This window comes from Hemiscyllium ocellatum, chromosome 15, assembly GCF_020745735.1.
Source record: "Hemiscyllium ocellatum isolate sHemOce1 chromosome 15, sHemOce1.pat.X.cur, whole genome shotgun sequence".
In the NCBI taxonomy this organism is placed as follows: Eukaryota; Metazoa; Chordata; class Chondrichthyes; order Orectolobiformes; family Hemiscylliidae; genus Hemiscyllium; species Hemiscyllium ocellatum.
In genome coordinates, this window is record NC_083415.1 from 69,191,219 (window position 1) to 69,212,499 (window position 21,281).

The 21,281-nt window shown below is 40.9% G+C and overlaps 1 protein-coding gene across 2 annotated transcripts in view; it reads left to right on the forward strand.

The window, feature by feature from the left end:
* Positions 1 to 21,281, forward strand: part of fer1l4 (fer-1 like family member 4) — a 355,704-nt gene that overhangs the window by 92,435 nt on the left and 241,988 nt on the right. For both annotated transcript variants that reach the window (XM_060836605.1, XM_060836606.1), the window contains exons 14-18: positions 2,786 to 2,978; positions 7,808 to 7,928; positions 12,582 to 12,682; positions 14,922 to 15,009; positions 16,088 to 16,204. In XM_060836605.1, the coding sequence (XP_060692588.1) occupies positions 2,786 to 2,978; positions 7,808 to 7,928; positions 12,582 to 12,682; positions 14,922 to 15,009; positions 16,088 to 16,204 (620 nt within the window). The remainder of the gene's footprint in view (positions 1 to 2,785; positions 2,979 to 7,807; positions 7,929 to 12,581; positions 12,683 to 14,921; positions 15,010 to 16,087; positions 16,205 to 21,281) is intronic.

The window sequence follows — 21,281 nt, forward strand, 5'->3', positions numbered from 1 at the left end:
GTCTCACCAACTCTTTCATTTAGTAATGCCATCACGAAGTAGCAACATCTCCATGTTTACGCTTATATATGGGGAATTTGGACTCACACAGATGCAGAATTTAAAGCTTCAACAATATCCTCCAAGATTAACTTTAAAACCACAAAACACAAAATACAAGGAAAGCATCAGCTTTGTAGGGATGACAATATTCAAATTGGTGCAAAACAATCAGCATAAGTTAGTAACAAATATTTTTATTCGAAAAAGCCATTGATATACATAAAAAGTCATGACTCTAAAGGCTTTCTGCTGACTAGAGGTGTCACAGCTGAACAGTTGTATGTCTGTCTTAAAGCCAGCCACTCAAGTAATTCATGGTAAGGGAGATGCTTTAACATGAGATAACACATTAATAGAAACCTTTACTAAATAAAACTTCAACATTATATTAAACCTTTGATTCAGTGCTCATATTTGTAGTTCCTAAATCCTGCATTTTTAATCTAGAGATTCAGCGTTAATTTGTGAAGAATTTGTCACTCGATTTTTCCTGTTTCCAATGGCTAAGTATTTCTTTGCTGAAAAATTTAAAATTGTTTTCTCCCCATGAAAACAAATGTTTCCCCTTTGAGATCCACCTAATCTTTGAAAATCCAGTATCCCCTTTGTAGCTGCTCATTCCCCTTTGCAGCTGTTCTCTTTTACTTTACATCTTCACACCCACTTTACGGACCCAGTCACTGTGCAGCCTGACTTGCTTTCCATCCTCCCAGTTAGTCGATCAACAAAAAGCATAAAATCACACAACACCAGGTTATAGTCCAACAGATTTAATTGGAAGCACACTAGCTTTCGGAGCGCCGCTCCTTCATCAGGTGATTGTGTCTCATAACACAAAGCACGGGAGTGAACCAGCCTGTGATTGGAGGAGCGGTTTCAATATTTCCATCCATTCTATTTTGCTGAATGGTCACCTCTGTTTAAAAGTTGAATTGAGCAACAACACTTTCACCTAAAGGTTGATGAGGATCAGGAACTTGCTACCTGAAAGGTTGGTAGAAGCAGAAACCCTTGCCCCATTGAAAACATTATTTGAGTTTTCAGTTGAAGTGTTATACCTGCACGGCTATATAACACCTTTCATTCACCCACAGACACACTGTGGGGCCAAATGGTCTTCTTTTGACCAGTTTATATGTGCAGAATTTTGCATCCTTCCTCAGCAGGTTTGCAGCCACTGATAGTTGGCGGGGAAAAGGAGGGGGAGGGAGTGTGAGAAACTTCCCAGGTGCCCTTTCCACTAGTCGCTTCCCATCCTGAACTCGCTGTGGTTTAACAGTGAGGGGACGAGTGGGGGGTCTAGGCTGGCTATTCTGCCCACATCACCCCTCTACGGTGGAGCCTCACACCACCTCTGAGAAATCCACACTTGCCTAGTCATATAGTCTGGGACTTCGACACCAGAGACTGCTTTCAGCCACAATCCTGTATGCCTGCAGCATTATCTCAAGCAGTAAGCGTCTTTGCATTCTTGCTGCGTCCTGAAGTTTATTTGGAACATACAGATTAGAATTACGAATGTCCCATTCTACCCATCAAGACAGCTGTACCATTCAAAATGATCATGGGTGATCTGATAGGTGACTTTAATCCACATCCTGCCAACCCCCCACCCATATGCTTTGAGTTCCTTGTTAATCAAAAATTCATCCACCACTGTCTTGTTTTTGATAGCCCCACCTCCACCATTCCTTGGGAAAAAGAATTCCACAGATTCATGACTCTCAGAGAAAAATGTTCTTCTCATCTCTGTCTTAAATGGGGGATTATTTAATTTTAAACTGGAGCTCATGGCTCAAGTCTCTCCCACAAAAAGAAACAATCTTTCGCTGTCAACTGTCAAGACTCCACAGGCTCTTATGTGTTTCAATAAGATCATCTCTCATTCTTCTAAACTCTAATGGTTACAGATTCAGCCTGTTCGATCTTCCTTCCCTAGATAATGCCTCCATCCCAGGTGCATCCTCTGAGGTTATTACTATTATTCAATTATACCTTTCTCAAATGGGAGACCAAAAACTGTACATAGTACTCCAGATGTAGTCTCACCAATAACATGAATGACTGCAGCAATAAATTCCTATCTTTATTTTCCATTCCCATTGCAGTGTATAACAATGTTCCCCTTACCTTTCGAATAACATGCTGTACCAGCAGATTAAATTTTTATCATTCCTGTGCTAAAAGATCAAGATTCTTCTGTACCTCAGATTTATACAATTGCCTTTGGGTTAAATAAATGCTAATTTTCTATACTGCCTGTCAAAGTATTTGACCCCACATTTTCCCACTTTACACTCCTTTTACTATTTTTTTGCCAATTCACCGAACCTTTCCAAATCCTTATGCCAATTTTTTGGATAGAAACACCTGATTATACAGGCAAAAGTGAGGACTGCAGATGCTGGAGATCAGAGTCAAGATTAGAGTGGTGCTGGAAAAGCACAGCAGGTCAAGCAGCATCTGATTATACAGCCCAGGTTTGGTGGCAGGTGTAAAAGTCAATGTCATGTCTGCTCAGAAGTGACTTGGTTTTTCATGCGCAATTATGCAATTCTTAACTTATTACATCCTTGGAAGAAGAGTCTTTGGTTTTGAAACAATAACTCAGTTCTCACCCTACAGGTGCTGCCATTCGAGCTGAGTTGTTCCTGCAATTTCTGTTTTATTTTAATTGTTGTGCTGCTTTGAAACCTCCATGTAGGAGGACTAAAATCAAAATGTTAATTTTATTTTATTTAAGGTAACTATGGAACGTTGGTAGAAATTGTCACCAGAAAGAAAAAAGAAGGAAAGGTGGATGACAATGAGGAGAAGAGATCTTTACTGGACACAAGAGATTCAGATGATGAGCTAGAGAATACTGAAATCAGTTTACCTCCAAAACAAAACTCAATTACACCACCTACAAAAGCAGAATACACAGAATTTGACAGGTGCGTTCAGAAAAATTCAATAAATTGGTGCTAAAAATTATTTGTTTTTAAAATGATTTTGCATGTTCACTGGCAAAGCCACCATTATTGTCCATCCTTAGTTGGACACTCTTCATTTTGTGTAGGTTCACCATTAGTGTCATTTGGGAGATATAGGACTCTAATCTGGTAACAATGAGATTTTACTGAAAAGATTGATGATGGATAGGTTATTGTTCATATTTAAAGAGCAGATGCATGAATTACAACACTATTCCTATCTGGCGCAAAAATAAAACTGGAAAAGTAGCTCAACGATGGCTTACAAAAAAAATTACGGACAGTATGTGATTAAAAGAAGAGGTGTATAAACTTGCCAGACAAAGCAAAATGCCTGAGGATTGGGGCCATTTGAGAATTCAGCAAAAGAAGCCAAAAAATTTAATCTAAAGAGGAAACATAGATTATGAGAGTAAGATTTCAGGGATGTAACTTCAATAACTGTATGAAGAGAAAGAGATTAAAAAAGACAGATGTAGGCCCTCTCGGTCAGTGTCAGAGAAATTCTAATGGAGAAGAACGACATAGCAGAAGAATTGAACACGTATTTTGACAGGGAGACTGCTCTCACTCAGTTTCATTCTTATCTGTACAATTGTAGAAAATCATTTGCAATGACTTTCCTTCTTTTCCCACACCAGTGTCTCTGACGTTGTACAAAAAAACCATCCTTGATCCCTCCTATTTCTCATCCACATCCTGCCTTTTGGTGACATCATCCAGAAATGCATTAATTTCTAGACAAATGCTGACAACTCTTTGAAATAACTCCACAGAGGCCAATATCCTATCACCAAGTCATCCTTAATTTGCACGTGGGAAGTCCTTGACAGTGGTCAAGCTTTCCTAGAGCCAGTTCTCAGAGTGTCAGACTGTCACTCTTTTTATCTGTCAGCCAGGGCTCACTGATTTGACCAGATTAACAGCCGCAATTATGGAATTCATATTCTATGAGGTCCACCCGGCTGACCTCATTACAATCACTACACCCCTAGCTCTCCCTTGCCACCATATCTCACAACTCCTTTATTACCTCTAAATTGTCAGCTATTTGTCAACATCCAGTATAGGATTCACAGAGATTTCCTCCAATTAAATGTTAGGAAAACGAAACCATTGACTTTAGTCCTGACCACAATCTCTTTTCCTGTAACCACCAACTTCATGCCTATCCTGGACAACTGAGGCTGAATCACTTGCAAAGTCAAGAATGTGGTGCTGGAAAAGCATAGCAGGTCAGGCAGCATCCGAGGAGCAGCATCCAAAGGGTTCATGTCTGAAAAATTGATTTTCCTGCTGCTTGAATGCTGCCTGACCTGCTGCGCTTTTCCAACACCACACTGTCGACTCTGATCTCCAGCATCTGCAGTCCTTACTTTCTCCTAACTGAACCACTTGCAAAGTTCAGTGTGACATTTGACCCAGAGATGAACTTCTTATCACTTCACCATCATCTTTACAATCATCTATTTCTATCTCTGTAACATTTCCTAACTCTGCAACTACCTCAACTCATCTGTTCCTGAAAGCCTCATCCATCCCTTGTTATCTCCAGACTATTCTCACATACTCTTGGCTGCTCTTCCACATTACATCCTCTATTACCTTGAGGTTGTCACAACTCAGCTTTCCATGTCCTTACTTATCCCAGTCCTATTCACCTTTCACCCTGTGCTCACTTAGTTTATATTGGCTCCAGCTTAAATAGTGACTCAATTTTAAAATTTTCATCTGCGTTTTCAAATTTCTCCATGATCTCATCCCTCTATATATGTAATCACTTCCTGCCAGGCAACCCTTGTAGACATCTGTGCTCCTCTAATTCTAAACTTTAGTGCATTCATAATAGTAATTGCTTCATTATTGATGGTCATGTCTTTAGTTGACTTGATCCCAGGCTCTGCAATTCCCTCCCTACAATTTTCCACCTCATTTCCACCTTCTAACTGATCCAATTAGTAGAAGGATGAAGAGCCAGAGAACATGGATTTAAAGTGATTGCCTAAAGAAGTGATGGCAACTCAGGAATAATGTTTTCATGCAGTGAGTAACAAGCAGGATAAGGCAAAGGAGAACCAGTAGATGATGTATCTATAGATTTCAATAAAGTGTTTGATGATGTATTCCTTGGTATAAGAACCTGCAGTATAAGAACTGGTGTGTTAACATGAATAGAGGAGTGCAATTATTTATAATATTTATTAATAACTTGGATGAGGGAACTGAATGTACTGTTACCAAGTTTGCAGATGACACAAAATAGATGGGAAGACAGTGGTGTGGATGATACAGAGGGATATAGACTGATTAAATAAGAGGACACAAACTCGTCAATGAAATGCAATATGAGAAAATGTGTGGTTTTGCACTTCAGCAGGAAGAATAGAGGAGCTGAATATTATTTATAATTATTAGAAAGCTCAACATGGAGAGATTTGGAGACTCTTGTGTACAAAGCCCAAAAACTGAGCATCCAAATTCAATGGGTAATAGGAAGGTAATTAGAATGATATTCATTGGAATTGAGAAGAATTAGAAGTGACCTTATTGAAACATACAGGATTGTTAGGGGACTTGAATGGGTAGATTCAGAGAGGTTGTTTTCTCATGTGGGAAAGCCGAGGACCAGAGAGCACAATCTCAGAATAAAGAATTGCCATTTTGAACATAGAGATGAGGAGGAATTTCTTCTCTCAGAGGATAGTCAATCTGTGGAATTCTTTACCTCAAAGGACTGTTGAGGCTGGGTCATTAAATATATCCAAGGCTGAGCATCCAAATTCAATGGGTAATAGGAAGGTAATTAGAATGATATCCTTTATTTCAAGGGGAATTGAATATAAAAATCATTAAGTATTACTAAAACTATACAAGGCAGTACTGTAATTAGACCACAGCTGGCAAACTGTGAACAGTAAAGGTGGAAAGCTTTCTTAAGCTAGAGGCAGCACAGGGAATGTTAACTAGGCTGATATTGGGTATGGAGGGAATGTTGTATGTGGAGAGTAAATTGGAAGGATTTAGAGGAATATTGGTCAAATACTGTGGAATTCCAATTCATTGGAATTGAGAAGAATTAGAAGTGACCTTATTGAAACATACAGGATTGTTAGGGGACTTGAATGGGTAGATTCAGAGAGGTTGTTTTCTCATGTGGGAAAGCCGAGGACCAGAGAGCACAATCTCAGAATAAAGAATTGCCATTTTGAACATAGAGATGAGGAGGAATTTCTTCTCTCAGAGGATAGTCAATCTGTGGAATTCTTTACCTCAAAGGACTGTTGAGGCTGGGTCATTAAATATATCCAAGGCTGAGCATCCAAATTCAATGGGTAATAGGAAGGTAATTAGAATGATATCCTTTATTTCAAGGGGAATTGAATATAAAAATCATTAAGTATTACTAAAACTATACAAGGCAGTACTGTAATTAGACCACAGCTGGCAAACTGTGAACAGTAAAGGTGGAAAGCTTTCTTAAGCTAGAGGCAGCACAGGGAATGTTAACTAGGCTGATATTGGGTATGGAGGGAATGTTGTATGTGGAGAGTAAATTGGAAGGATTTAGAGGAATATTGGTCAAATACTGGCAAATGGAATTGGGTCAGATTGGGATGTTGTTGTGGACGGGTTGGACTGAAGGATCTGTTTCCATGCTATATGCCTCGATGACTCTAGATTGGGCCTGTGGAATTCCAATTCATTGGAATTGAGAAGAATTAGAAGTGACCTTATTGAAACATACAGGATTGTTAGGGGACTTGAATGGGTAGATTCAGAGAGGTTGTTTTCTCATGTGGGAAAGCCGAGGACCAGAGAGCACAATCTCAGAATAAAGAATTGCCATTTTGAACATAGAGATGAGGAGGAATTTCTTCTCTCAGAGGATAGTCAATCTGTGGAATTCTTTACCTCAAAGGACTGTTGAGGCTGGGTCATTAAATATATCCAAGGCTGAGATAGACAGATTTTTAATCAGTAAGGGAATCAAGGATTATAGGGATAAGGTAGCAAACTGGAGTTGAGGATTATCTGATCAGCCATAATCTCATTGTATGGTGGAACAGACTAGATGGGCTGAATGACGTACTTCTGCTTCTATGTCTTGTGATCTTATGAAGTGGTTAAAGTCTGAAATCTAGTAGCAAGAGCAAATTACTTCAGATGCTGGAATCTGTACTTAAAAAATCTGGAAATTACAATGGGTCAGATAGCATCTATGGAGAGAGAGAGAGCAAGCTCTGATAAAGAGCCATCTAGACTTGAAACTTTGGCTGCCTTCCCTCCACGGATGCAGCTTGATCCGCTGTGATTTTCAGCATTTTTTGTTTTCATTCTGGAATGTATTTTCAGAGAGTGAGTGGAGGCATTGAAAATGGAATTTGATTGTTATCTGAAGGAAAGGATATGCAGAGGAATGGGGAGAAGGTGATGGAATGACACTGGGTGAGAGACTCTTTGAGACCCCAGCAAAGAAATGAACCAGTTAGCCTCTTGTGTTGTAACCATTTTGGGAAGATGCAAATTTACATTTCTAGCCGAGCTTTTGCTCGTTAGTCTTAAGATCTCTGCTTCTGGTTCAATGTCAAAGTTTGTTTGGTAATACTCCTTTGAAGTACCTGGTGATATTTTTGAATGTTAATTGTTGTTGTTGGCGGTGATTACCAGTTATTGTAGATCAGATGTATCATGAAAACGGTAGATGTGGAAATCATTGCATCCCTTAAGTTAACACATGGGTCAATTTTTCTTATTTACATATCCGTTTTCTTGTATTTGCTGTGTTCCAGGTCATATTGTTGTATTCCATATCTGTATGAGAAACCGTGTGTGTATGTATGGAGTTCTTGGGAAGACTATTCCTGGCGCTTGTATAATTCCAATCTCCTTGCAAAGATAGCAGAAAGACTGGTAGGTACATTACTAAGACTGCACATTTATTTGACTTGGTGTGAGATCATGTTGAGAAAAAGGAAATAAGCTTCAATGAAAATTCTTACGGTTGGTTCTAATATAATGCAATTGTTGCATTCTTGTGCAATCATGCGTTATAAGAAAATCATGCAATAGCCACACCATTTAAACTAATGGGGCCAGAATCGCATTACAGTCAATACAGGTAAAGAAAGTTCATGTTTCACAAATAATGGTCTAAATTCTTCAATCGCGTCAAAGCCAATTCACTTTGAAGAAACATGCGTCAAAACAGCATCGACTGTATCAGTTATTCACTGAACTGGCCACTCAGCCCAATTTGGGAACTTTGGACATATTCATAAATTTAATTTGGTGTTTGTGGTTGAATACAGGCAGGAGTTGACATCATGGTAGTGTCAGTGGTGTAATAGTTCAAACCCCAGGCTAACGTTCTGGGTACATATGGTTAAATTCCACCATGGCAGATGGGTGGCAATCATGTAACCTTTGTGAATTGTAAAAACCTTTAGGGAAAGAAATCTGCCATCCTTAGCTGGTCTGACCTCCATGTGACCCCAGACTAATAGTCATGTGATTGACTCTTAACTGCCTTCTGGGCAAGTTAGAGATGGGCAATAGATGCTGGACTAGTCAGCAACACTTGCGTCCTATGAATGAATAAACTAAAATCCAGCCTAAACAAAGCAATGATAACACATTGGGGAGGAGAAGTGAGAAACAAGTCACAGGATCTGTGATATTGGTAAGCACTGGGAGGATGGGTGAGATTCTGAATGATTACTTCGCATCAGTGTTCACTGAGGAGAGAAACATGATGAATGTTGAGATTAGAGATAGAAGTTTGATGAGATAGGGAAGATGTGTTGGGTAGGCTAGAGGTTATTAAGGTTGACAAATCCCCAGGACCAAATGGGATCTATCCCAGGTTGCTGAGGGAGGCGAGAGAGGAAATAGCTGGGGCCCTGACAGATATCTTTGTGACATCCTTAAATACAAGTGAGGTGCCGGAGGACTGGAGGATTGCTCATGTTGTCCTCCTGTACAAGAAGGACAGTAGGGATATTCCGGGTAACTACAGATCAGTGAGCCTGATGTCAGTGGTGGGAAAGTTGCTGGAGAGGGTACTGAGGGATAGGATTTATTTATATTTAGAAATGAATGGGCTTATCAGTGATAGGCAACATAGTTTTGTGCGGAGGAGATCGTGCCTTACCAACTTAATCGAGTTCTTCGAGGAAGTGACCAAGTTGATAGATGAAGAAAGGGCTGTTGATGTCATATCCATTGATTTTAGTAAGGCATTTGATAAGGTTCCCATTGTAGACTAATGGAGAAAGTGAAGCCATATAGTGTGCAGGGTGTTCTAGCTAGGTGGATAAAGAACTGGTTGAGCAACTGGAGACAGAAGTTGAAGGGAGTTTCTCGAGATGGACAAAGGTGACCAGTGGTGTTCCACAGGGGTCAGTGTTAGGGCCACTGTTGTTTGTGATATACATAAATGATGTGGAAAAGGGCACTATTGGTATGATCAGCAAGTTTGCGGATGACATGAAGATTGGTGGAGTAGCAGAAAGCATAAGGGACTATCAGAGAATACAGGAGGATATAGATAGACTGGAGAGTTGGGCAGAAAAGTAGCAGATGGTTTTCAATCCAGAAAAATGTGAAGTGATGTATTTAGGCAAGACTAGTTCTAGAGCGAATTATATAATGAATCTTGGGAAAAGTTGATGTGCAGAGAGATCTGGGAGTGCAGGTCCATTGTACCCTGAAGGTTGATGCACAGGTGGATAGAGTGGTCAAGAAGGTATATAGTATGCTTGCCTTCATTGGACGGGGTATTGAGTATAAGAGCTGGCAAGTCATGTTAAAATTGTACAAGACATTGGTTCGGCCGCATTTGAAATACTGTGTACAGTTCTGGTCATGACATTACCAAAAGGATGTGGACGCTTTGGAGAAGGTACAGAGAAGGTTTACGAGGATGTTGCCTGGTATGGAAGGTGCTACTATGAAGAAAGGTTGAGTAGATTAGGTTTATTTTCATTAGAAAAAAGGAGACTGAGGAGGGACCTGATTGAGGTTTATAAAATCATGAAGGGTATAGACAGGGTGGATAGAAACAAGCTTTTTCCCAGGGTGAAGGATTCAATAATGAGAGGTCACACGTTTAAGGTGAGAGGTGAAAAGTTTAAGGGGGATACACACGATAAGTACTTCACACAGAAGGCGGTGGGCGTTTGCAACGCATTGCCAGCAGAGGTGGTAGAGGCAGGCACGGGAGATTAATTTAAGATGCATCTGGATAAATGCGTGAGTAGGAAGGAGTAGAGGGATACAAATGCTTAGGAATTGACTGACAGGTTTAGACAGTACATTTGGATCGACTCAGGTTTGGAGGACCGAAGGGCCGGTTCCTGGGCTGTAAATTTTCTTTGTTCTAGTTAAGGGGGTTCTCTAATGTTTGTGGCAAGGGTTTCCCAAAGTCTCCAGCAACTGGTGATACTGACCACATGGGCAGGGCTGTTCCAACACGGAAAAAACTCATTTGACCCCTGGTGTTCGTGCAGCTCAAAGTTAGAGAAACTCAAGGCCAAACCCATTTTCCTCTTGTCTCCCTCTTCTTATCCATCAAAAACTTTTGGTGAAAGTTGGATCCATATTAAGGTAGGTTGTTGGGGATGGAAATAAATTATGCAGTTGGTGACTCGCTTGGAGTGGTCCAATTTAAAAGTAACACGCTACACAAAAGCCTTTAGTATTGACTGGTTTATTCATGAGCTCCCGGGGAAAGACAAGTCAACCAAAAGGTCAGAAGGCGAGGTACAGAGGGGTGTGCGATTATATAGGTTATAATCGTTTAACAATTGGCAAACTGTTAATTGCAAGATAATGAGAAGCTAGGCACCATCATTAGCTTCAGTCACGTAATGTTTGGACAGTGTCGTTTAGTAGCTGATAAGCAGGTGTTAGTATACAATAGGTCCTTGCAAAGAGAGGAATTGCTCCATGCAGAGAGAAGAATTTGTTTATCAGGGATCAGTACTGCTGCAAGGCCAATCATTTTAGCTGGGCATGGGAAATACCAGGCTTTCTGCAAGCGTGATTTGGAGATACTGGTGTTGGACTGGGGTGTACAAAGTTGAAAATCACACAATACCAGGTTATAGCTGAAAATGTGTTGCTGGAAAAGCGCAGCAGGTCAGGCAGCTTCCAAGGAACAGGAGATTCGATGTTTCGGGCATAAACCCTTCTTCAGGAACAAGCCTGGAAACTATTTTGGATCTCATCCTAGTGCCTGCTTGCAAAAAGTTAAAAATCACACAATACCAGGTTATAGTCCAATAGCTTTAATTGGAAGCACTAGCTTTTGGAGCGACGCTCCTTCATCAGGTAGCTAGTGCTGTGCTAGTGCTCCCAATTAAACCTGTTGGACTACAACCTGCTGTTGTGTGATTTTTAACTTTTTGCAAGCAGGCAATAGGATGAGATCCAAAATGGTTTCCAGGCTTTTCATATGTGACAAAATGACTGCCACGAATCGAACAATTCTCCCACATAGGTAGGGGGCTCCAAAATTAAAGGCCACTCCCACAATTTTGAAAAAAATCATTACCGGCTACTTAAGTTAGCTAACAAGGCAGTTACATTGCCATAATGTGGTTGGCTAGGACTGGAAGGTGATAGTGGCAAGTTCACTTTTTCATCACCTTAGAGGCAGAAGTGGGAATTGGAGTTTTGCATTATCCTTTTGGAGCAATGTTCTGGGTATACCACAAGCTCTCCTACCACAAGATAGCACACCCCCCAACTTTGTGCCTTCCCACCTAGCTTTCTTAATGCCCTTGTCTCCTCCCTAAGGTGCCCAATCAGTTCCTGACTTGAACCTGGGTCTGGGCTTCTTTGTGGTAGCGACTCCCACAGCTACCTAGACTACACCTCTTCCCACCCTGCCCCCTGTAAAAACGCCATTCCTGAAGAAGGGCTCATGCCCGAAACGTCAATTCTCCTGCTCCTTGGACGCTGCCTGACCTGCTGTGCTTTTCCAGCAACACATTTTCAGCGCTGGGCTTCTTTGCTCTTGTCATTGCCTGCTTGCCCATTATGGAATGATAGTTCTGCTGGAACTGCTAAATGTCTCTCTGTTCAGACTGCGGGCAACATACCATCACAGTGGGGTGGTATTGTGGGACAGTCAGGCAGCATCCGAGGAACAGGATGATCGCGTTTTGGGCATAAGCCCTTCATCAGGAAGCTTTAGCACACTGTAAACTTTTGCTATAAATTCCGTGTCTTACAATTGTGTCCTCCACAACCACCTGATGAAGGAGCAGCGCTCCGAAAGCTAGTGCTTCCAATTCCTGTTGAACTATAACCTGGTGTTGTGTGATTTTTAAATTTGTTTAACTTACACAGCATGGAGTCTACCCAAAGGTTGATCAGTCAATGAGCTACTGTTTACTCAGTGTAAATAGCTAACAACAGGAGAGTGATTTAAAAATCATGAAATTGAAATGATCTGCTGTTTTTAAAGAAAGAAAATGTTAGGCACTATTTAATGTTTCAAATTCAGAATCATGAAAGAGCAGTAATGATTAATTGTCCAATTTCTTCATCCTTTTTCAGGAGGATGGTCTTGATGAAGTGGATCACATGATAAAGAGACCAAAGTCAGATGCACACATTCAACTTCAACAAATCTTGAATGAGTTTGTTGCTGGATGCAGGTCTTTCTTTGCTTTATCATCTTTATATATTATACATAGAAACAGTACCAGAATCTTTGTCCATGCATCAGACTTTATTTTCACAAAAACCCAGAACCTTCTTTTCCTGTCATCAGTTCTATGACCAGATTCTCTGAGGATACAGAATGCACTCTCTCCTGGAAAAGATTTCTTCTAAACCTTAGTTTCAGGAGAATCATGTTGTCAAACACAGAATATCTACCTTTGTTTTTACTCTGCATCTTCCACTGATAATGTCACAATTTCTTTCAATGTAAAATGAAAACGATTTGTACACTTCCAGTTGTCTCCTACATCTAAGTCCTGCTATCAAGATGTTACAGAAAAATTTTTATATTCTCTGCTTTTTTTCTGTCTTGATAGACCAGATAGAGATTGTTTAATGAACAGATTGCAATCCAAATGTACACGTGTTGCTCCTACCTCAGTCATTTTTTAAAGGTCCACATGATTTTTACCCTAAAGGCTGCTTTCCAAAATGTTCTGCTTGTTGGTCCCCTACTTTCAAATTTGTATATACAGAGAGCACTGAAGTGAGGTTCAACAAAGATGGAACAATGCGTATGTGAGAATCTGTCAAGTATTCACATATAACATGCTAAACTGGACAGGATGTTTAGTTAGAAGTGCATTGACCTCAATTCTGTCTGGAATCTCACTACAAGACAACCTAGTGTTATCCTCATATGTATATCCCAACCTCTCTTCAACCCTTCAATTCCGAGGAGCAGCCTCTCCTCGTGTGATTAAAAGATGACTCATTTGATACCACATCAGTGCTCTTTGAAAGTCTCCCAGAAAAACCCTTTGTCTTTCTGATTTTCTCTCTTCTTTCAAAAACTCAAAATCCATGTTTCAAGCTCTGCTTTTAGCCCCCAAAACCATGCAAAATCCTCTTCCACTCCATGTTTTTGGATGAAATATTTTTCTACAACATAGCAATGTCATCAGTGTTAAAAATCACACAACACCAGGTTATAGTCCAACAGGTTTAATTGGAAGCACACCAGCTTTTGGAGCGACGCTCCTTCATCAGGTGACAGTCAATGTCATCAGGAGCATTCTCAACAAGAATAGTCGGTGAGATGTTTAAAGTCAAGCCCAATTCTTCATCCATCCTCATCCTTACTTTAAATTGAACTCCCTCATCTATAGATTTTCAATATTTTTGATCATTTCATTGTATAATTTCACAATAGACAGTTGACTATACAAAAAGGAAAAACAAATTTTTGTAGTAAAATTACAGGAGTAGGCCAACTGGTCCCTCGAGTCTGCTCTGCAATTTAATAACATCATGGCTGATCTTTATGTTGACTCAGCTCCACATACCCACTTGCTCACCATAACACTTAATTCCCTTACTGTTGAAAAATCTATCCTTGCCTTTATTAAAACATTCAACTGGATAGCCTGGGCAGGGAATTCCAGATTCATAACCCTTTGGGTGAAGAAGTTCCTCCTTAATTCAATCCTAAATCTGCTCCCTCTTATTTTGAGGCTCTGCCTGCTAGTTCTCATTTCACTAGCTAATGGAAACAATCTCCCTGCTTCTACCTTATCTATTCCCTTCATAATTTTATATGCTTCTGTAAGATCCCCTTCATTCTTCTAAATTCCAATGAATATAGTCCCAGTCCACTCAATTTCTCCTCTCCACTCTGGAATCAACTTAGTGAACATCCTCTGCACCCCCTCTAGTGCCAGTACGTCCTTTCTCAAATAAGGAGACCAAAACTGTACTCCAGTTGTGGCCTCACCAGGACATGTACAGCTGCAGCATAACCTCCTTATTTTTAAACTCCATCCCTTTAGTAATGAAGAACAATATTCCATCTATCTTCTTAATTACCTGCACCTGCAAACCAACTTTTTGTGATAAAAGAATCATGTAAGGATGATAGAAGGGTCATGCAACAGCTGGATGTTGGTAATAATTTTAAATGATTCTGGGATTGTTACATCTTGTATAGTCGTCACAACTAATCTCCAATTGCTGCTTTAATGTATAAAACTGGGAGAAATGGCTGAACTGATTTGCTACATAGTGGACGCTGATTCCTCAAGCACTACCATCTATAAATCTTTACAAAGCTGTATTGTATGAAAGCCATTAGAGATATTAAAAAGTACATTTATCATCATTTTCTAGTTGTCAGTTGGGAGATGCTATTTTGCTCACAAAATTAAAGTTGACTATTTGTTTTCTTTGTGCTAGGCAATACCACATTTACTCTGAAAAGAAAACTACAAGCAGACCCAACAATTTGGATAGATGTCGGATTAAGTCCTTAAAGCATAATATTGTGAGTGAATGGGGACTTGCTATTTCTAGAAAATATCGAAGCTACTTATAATTCTTGAGCAGATTTATTCAATTGGGAGCAGTTTGTTCTTTCTTTTGCTTTCAGTTACTGACATATCACCATGAGGGAATACACGATTGGATTAGTGTTAGTGGAGGCAGTATTTGGTTAGTATTTAGCCAGAGACAGAACTGCAGTTCCACATTGGGCCAGTATCACTATAAGTGACTCCACACTAAGCCCGTGTCAGTACAGAAGACAATAATTTATTAATGAAAGTGACTCGTAGTTGTTCCACTGATAGTATAAGGGAATCTATGCTGACAGTGCTGGGAATACCCGCTATATCATTGTCAGTATCAGGATTCCCCAATGGGCCAATGTCAGTATTAGGTTTCCCCACTGGGCCAGTGTCAGTATCAGGATTCCCCACTGGACCAATGTCAGTATCAGGATTCCCCAATGGGCCAATGTCAGTATTAGGTTTCCCCAATGGGCCAGTGTCAGTATCAGGATTCCCCACTGGACCAATGTCAGTATCAGGATTCCCCACTGGACCAATGTCAGTGCTGGGAATTCCAACTGGGCCACTGTCAATGTTGGGATTTTCTAATAGTCCAGTATCAGTAGCATGATTCTCCACTAGACTGGTGTCAGTGCCAGGAATCTGCACTAGATCAGTGTCGGTGCTGGGAATCCACACCATGCCACTGTTGGTGCCTGGATTCCTCACTGATCAATGTGTCAGTTCTGGGATTTCTCACTGGACCCATGTCAGTCCTGGAATCCCCAGTGGGTCAGTATATGTCTACAAAGACACTGCAAGATGGTACACTTTACTGATCTGACATGACAATCTCATGTTTAATTTAATCCCTTTACACACCCAGGCCTAGTTCTCTGTACTTCAACTACCCTGAAGATAGTCGAGAGTGTGCTGCTGGAAAATCACAGCAGGTCAGGGCAACATGCAAGGAGCAGGAGAATTGATGTTTTGGGCTTAAGCCCTTCATCAGGAATAAACCTGAAAATATTCGTGTTTTGATACAGAGAATGTTTTGTATTTAAAACTTTCCAGATTATCCATGCAAAGCAGGCACTTAGAATTATGAAGAGATTGAACAAGAAAAATGTAAAGGAGCAACTCCGTGAAGCACAGAAGCTACTGGAGAAAATCAAAGTGCGTGTGGAAGAGGTGAGATCACTATTGGGATAAATTATGAACTATCTGAGTATTTCAGTAGGTTGTCCAGAAAATTATAAACTGGGAATTAATGTACAACTATTTGATTTTTCTCCAGTTGTTCAATGGGATGTTAGCTTGTAGTTAAACATTATGTAGGCTTCCCTGTGCATGAGGAATTTCATTCTGCAATCCTACAGCTTCGTCGAGTAGTTTTCCTCTTGGAAATTAGATTAGATTCCCTGCAGTATGGAAATACGCCCTTCGGCCCAAGTCCACACCGACCCTCCATAAAGCAACCCACCCAGACCCATTCCCTACATTTACCCCTGGCTAATGCACCTAATACTATGGGACAATTTAGCATGGCCAATTCACCTAACCTGCACATCTTTGGACTGTGGGAGGAAACCGGAACACCCAGAGGAAACTCATGCAGACACGGGGAGAATGTGCAAACTCCACACAGACAGTTGCCTGAAGCGGGAATCAAACCCAGGTCCCTGGCGCTGTGAGGCAGCAGTGCTAACCACTAAGCCACTGTGCCGCCCCTTGAGCAGAGCGTGGCTGACCTCCATCTCTGCGCAACTGATGTATGTGCTTCCCTTATCCTTCATTCTTCATCACATACATATCCCACCTCAAATCTGTCCCACACAGTATCAGTATCTGAACTGGTGACTGTGTTTTTACCATTACTGTCTGTTTGTTCTTCATCCTTTACCTGAACAGGTTGCTTTACTTTGGTACCTGAAAGACACAGGGTTAGAATTGTGATGAGAGGAGAGGAGAAAGTGAGGGGCACATGTTTATCTTAACTGCAGCTTGTAAAATTGAAGAAATTATAGGATATAAGGAGGAAAGTCATGGAGGTGGACACTGTCATTTTCAATAGATGCAGCCTCATCACTGACTACAACCTCAGCAATGGCTGATCCAATATTGGCCTGCACTATCTCCTCCAAAAAGGAGACCTCAAGACCATAAGATATAGGAGATGAATTAGGCCATTCATAGAATCATAGAGTCATACGGGATGGAAATAGACCCTGCTACCCAATCATTCATGCCAACTAGGTTTCCTGAACTAGTCCCATTTGCCTGCATTTGGCCCATATCCCTGTAAACATTTCCTATCCATTTACCTGTCCAAATGTCTTTTATATGTTACATTTGTATCCACCTCTACCACTTCCTCTGGCAGCTCATTCCAAATATGCATCACCTTCTTTTGGAAAAGGTTGCTCCTCAGGTCTTTTTTATATCTTTCCCCTTTCACCTTAAATTTGGGTATTGTGTAGCGAGGGATGATTAGTTACAACATTGTGGTGTGAGATCCTTTAGGGTAAATGACCATAATCTGGTAGAATTCCATAAGATGGAAAGTGACACAATTCAATCTGAAACTAAGATCTTGAGCTTATAGAAAGCTAACTTTGATGGTATGAGGCAAGGATAAATTGGCCGAGGATACTTGACGGTGGATAGGCAATGGCAGACATTTAACGAACGCATGGGTGAACTTCAGCAAATATACATCCTTACTGGGCATAAGGGCTTATGCCTGAAACATCAATTCTCCTACTCCTTGGATGCTGCCTGACCTGCTACGCTTTTCCAGCAACGCATTTTTCAAATAAGAGTAAAACAGGGAAGGTGGCTCAACCATGGCTATCAAGGAGAACCACGAATAGCGTTAAAGCTAAAAAGGAGGCATATAATTGGCCAAAAAATAGCAGCAAACTCAAGGACTGAGAGAAATGTAAAATTCAGCAGAGGAGACAAAGAGTTTAATTCGGAAAAGAAAAATAGAATAGGATATGCAAATAAGCTTGTGGAAAACATAAAAACTGACTGTAAAATCTTCTCTTCTACGTGAAGAGAAATAGACTGATACAGACAAATGTGGGTCCCTTGCAGTTAGAATCAGGTGAATTCATTATGAACAACAAAGAGATGAATAAATACTTCGGATCTGTCTTCACTAAGGAGGACACAAATAATCTTCAGGAAATGCTAGTGGACAGAGCATGAAGGAGAAACTGAAGGAAGTCCTTATTAGTCAGGAAATATATTGAGGAAATTGATGGGATTAAAACCTGAAAAGTCCCCAGAGCCTGATGCTCTGCATTCCAGAGTACTTAAGGTAGTGACCCTAGAAATAATGGATGCATTGATGATCATTTTCCAGCATTCTATAGATTCTGGAAGAGTTCCAATGGACTGAAGGGTAGCTGACGCAATCCCACACTTTAAAAAAATGAAGGGAGAAAATGGGAAATTAGAAGCTGGTTAGCCTGACGTCAGTGGTAGGGAAAATGCTGAGAATAGCGGTAAGCCATTCAGGATGTGATACGGGTAGCAAGCAGAGTTGTTGTCTCTGTTTTGTTACCCATGCCGTGTGCTAACATTCAAGGAATAGGGAGAGAGAGGAGTTGAACTCGTGGCGACAGGGATGGTGCAGGAGGCAGGGATACAGATACCTGGATAATTGAGGCACATTCTGCGGTAGGTGGGACCTCTACAAATGGATGGTCTACACCTGAACCAGAGGGGTACCAATATCCTGAGGATGGGGGTGGGGGTGGGGGAGGTGGGAAATGGAATTTTCGAATGCTCTTCGGGAGGGTTTAAACTCATTCAGCAGGGGGATGGGAACCTGAATTGTAGCTCCAGTGCACAGGGGGTTGAGAGTAGTGAGGTCATGAATAAAGTTTCAAGATCACAGGAGTGTACCGACAGGCAGGAAAGTGGTTTGGAGTGTGTCTACTTCAAAGCCAGAGCATTCGGAATAAGGTGGGTGAATTTGCAGCTGGGTTAGTACCTAGAACTTTGATGTTGTGACCATTTCAGAGTAGTGGATAGAGTAGAGATAAGAATGATTGTTCCAGGTTCTGGGATTTAGATGTTCCAGCAAGAACAGAAAAAATGGTAAAAGAGGAGGTGGTGTGGCATTGTTAGTCAAGGACAGTATTACGGTGATTGAAAGGATGTTTGATGAGGATTCATCTACTGAGTTAGTATGGGTTGAGGTTAGAAACAGGAAAGGGGAGGTCACCCTGTTTGGAGTTTTCTATAAGCTTCAAAACGTTCCAGAGATGTAGAGGAAAGGATTGCAAAAATAGTTTTGGATAGGAGTGAAAGTAGCAGGGGAGTTGTAACGGGGTCTTTAACTTTCCAAATATTGACTGGAAATGCTATAGTTTGAGTACTTTAGATGGGTCAGTTTTTGTCCACTGTGTGCAGGAGTATTTCCTGACACAATATATAGATAGACCAACAAGAAGCGAGGCCACATTGGATTTAGTACTAGATAATGAACCAGGCCAGGTGTTAGATTTGAAGGTAGGTGAGCACTTGGTGATAGCGACCACAATTCAGTTACATATATTTTAGAAATGGAAAGGGTTAGGCGTATACCACAGGGCAAAAGTTATAGTTGGGGGAAAGGCAATTATGATGCGATTAGGCAAGATTTAGAATACATGGGATGGGGAAGGAAACTACAGGGGATGGGCACAGTTGAAATGTGGAGCTTGTTCAAGGAAGAGCTACTGCGTGACCTTGATAAGTATGTACCTGTCAGGCAGGGAGGAAGTGGTCAAGTGAGGGAACCATGGTTTACCAAAGAAGTTGAATGTCTTATCAAGTAGAAGAAAGAGGCTTATGTAAAGATGGGATGTGAAGGCTCAGTTAGGATACTTGAGAGTTACAAGTTAGCCAGGAAAGACAGAAAGAGAGAGATAAGAAAAGTCAGGAGGAGACATGAGAAGTCTTTGATAGGCAGGATCAAGGAGAACCCTCAAGCTTTCTATGGGTATATCAGGAATAAAAGAATGAATATAGTAAGATTAGGGCCACTCAAGGACAGTAGTGGGAAGTTGTGCGTGGAGTCCGAAGAGATAGGAGAGGCACTAAATGAATATTTTTCATCAGTGATCACACAGGAAAAAGACACATCATCGAGGAGAATACTGAGATACAGGCTAATAGTCCAGAAGAGATTGAGGTTCATAAGGAGGAGGTGTGAGCAATTCTGGAAAGTGTGAAAATAGATAACTCCCCAGCCCACATGGGATTTACCCTAGGATTCTCTGGGAATTTAGGGAGGAGATTGCAGAGCCTTTGGCTCTGATCTTAATATTGTCATCATCTACAGGAATAGTGCTAGAACTCAGGGAATAGCAAATGTTGTCCTCTTGTTCAAAAAGGGGAGTAGAGACAACCCTGGTAATTATAGACCACTGAGCCTTACTTCGGTTGTGGGTAAAGGTTTGGAAAGGATTATAAGAGATAGGATTTATAATAATTGAGAAAGGAATAATTTGATTAGGGATATTCAACACAGTTTTGTGAAGGGTAGGTTGTGCCTCACAAACCTTGTTGAGTTTATTGAGGAGGTGACCAAATGGTGGATGACCTCTACAAATAGGACGAAATTCACTTGAACCAGAGGGGTACTAATATCCTGGGTATAAATTCGCTAGTGTGAATTAAACTAGCTCAGCAGGGAGATGGGAACCTGATGTGTAGTTGCAGTGCACAGGAGGATGAGAGTAGGGAGGAAATGGACAGGATTTCAGGGTCACAGGAATGTGCTGACAGACAGCAAGCTGGTTTGAAGTGTGTCTTCTTCAATGCCAGAAGTATTCGAAATAAGGTAGGTGAGCTTGCAGCATGGATAGATACCTGGGACTTTGATGTTGCGGCCATTTCGGAGACATGGATAGAGCAGGGTGAGGAATGGATGTTACAGGTTCCAGCGTTTAGATCTTTTATTAAGAACTGGCAAGGCAGTAAAAGAGGAGGAGGTGTGGCCTTTTTAGTCAAGGGTAGTATAATGGTGACTGAAAGAACTTTTGACGAGGACTCATCTACTGAGGTAGTATGGGCTGAGGTTAGAAACAGGAGAGGAGAGGTCACACTTTAAAGGCCTCCACAGAGTTCCAGGGAGGTGGAGGAGAGGATTAGCAAAATGATTCTGGGTAGGAGTGAAAGGAACAGGATGGTCATTATGGGAGACTTTAACTTTCCCAACATTGACTGGAAATGCTATAACTCAAGTACATTGGATGGATCAGTTTTTGTC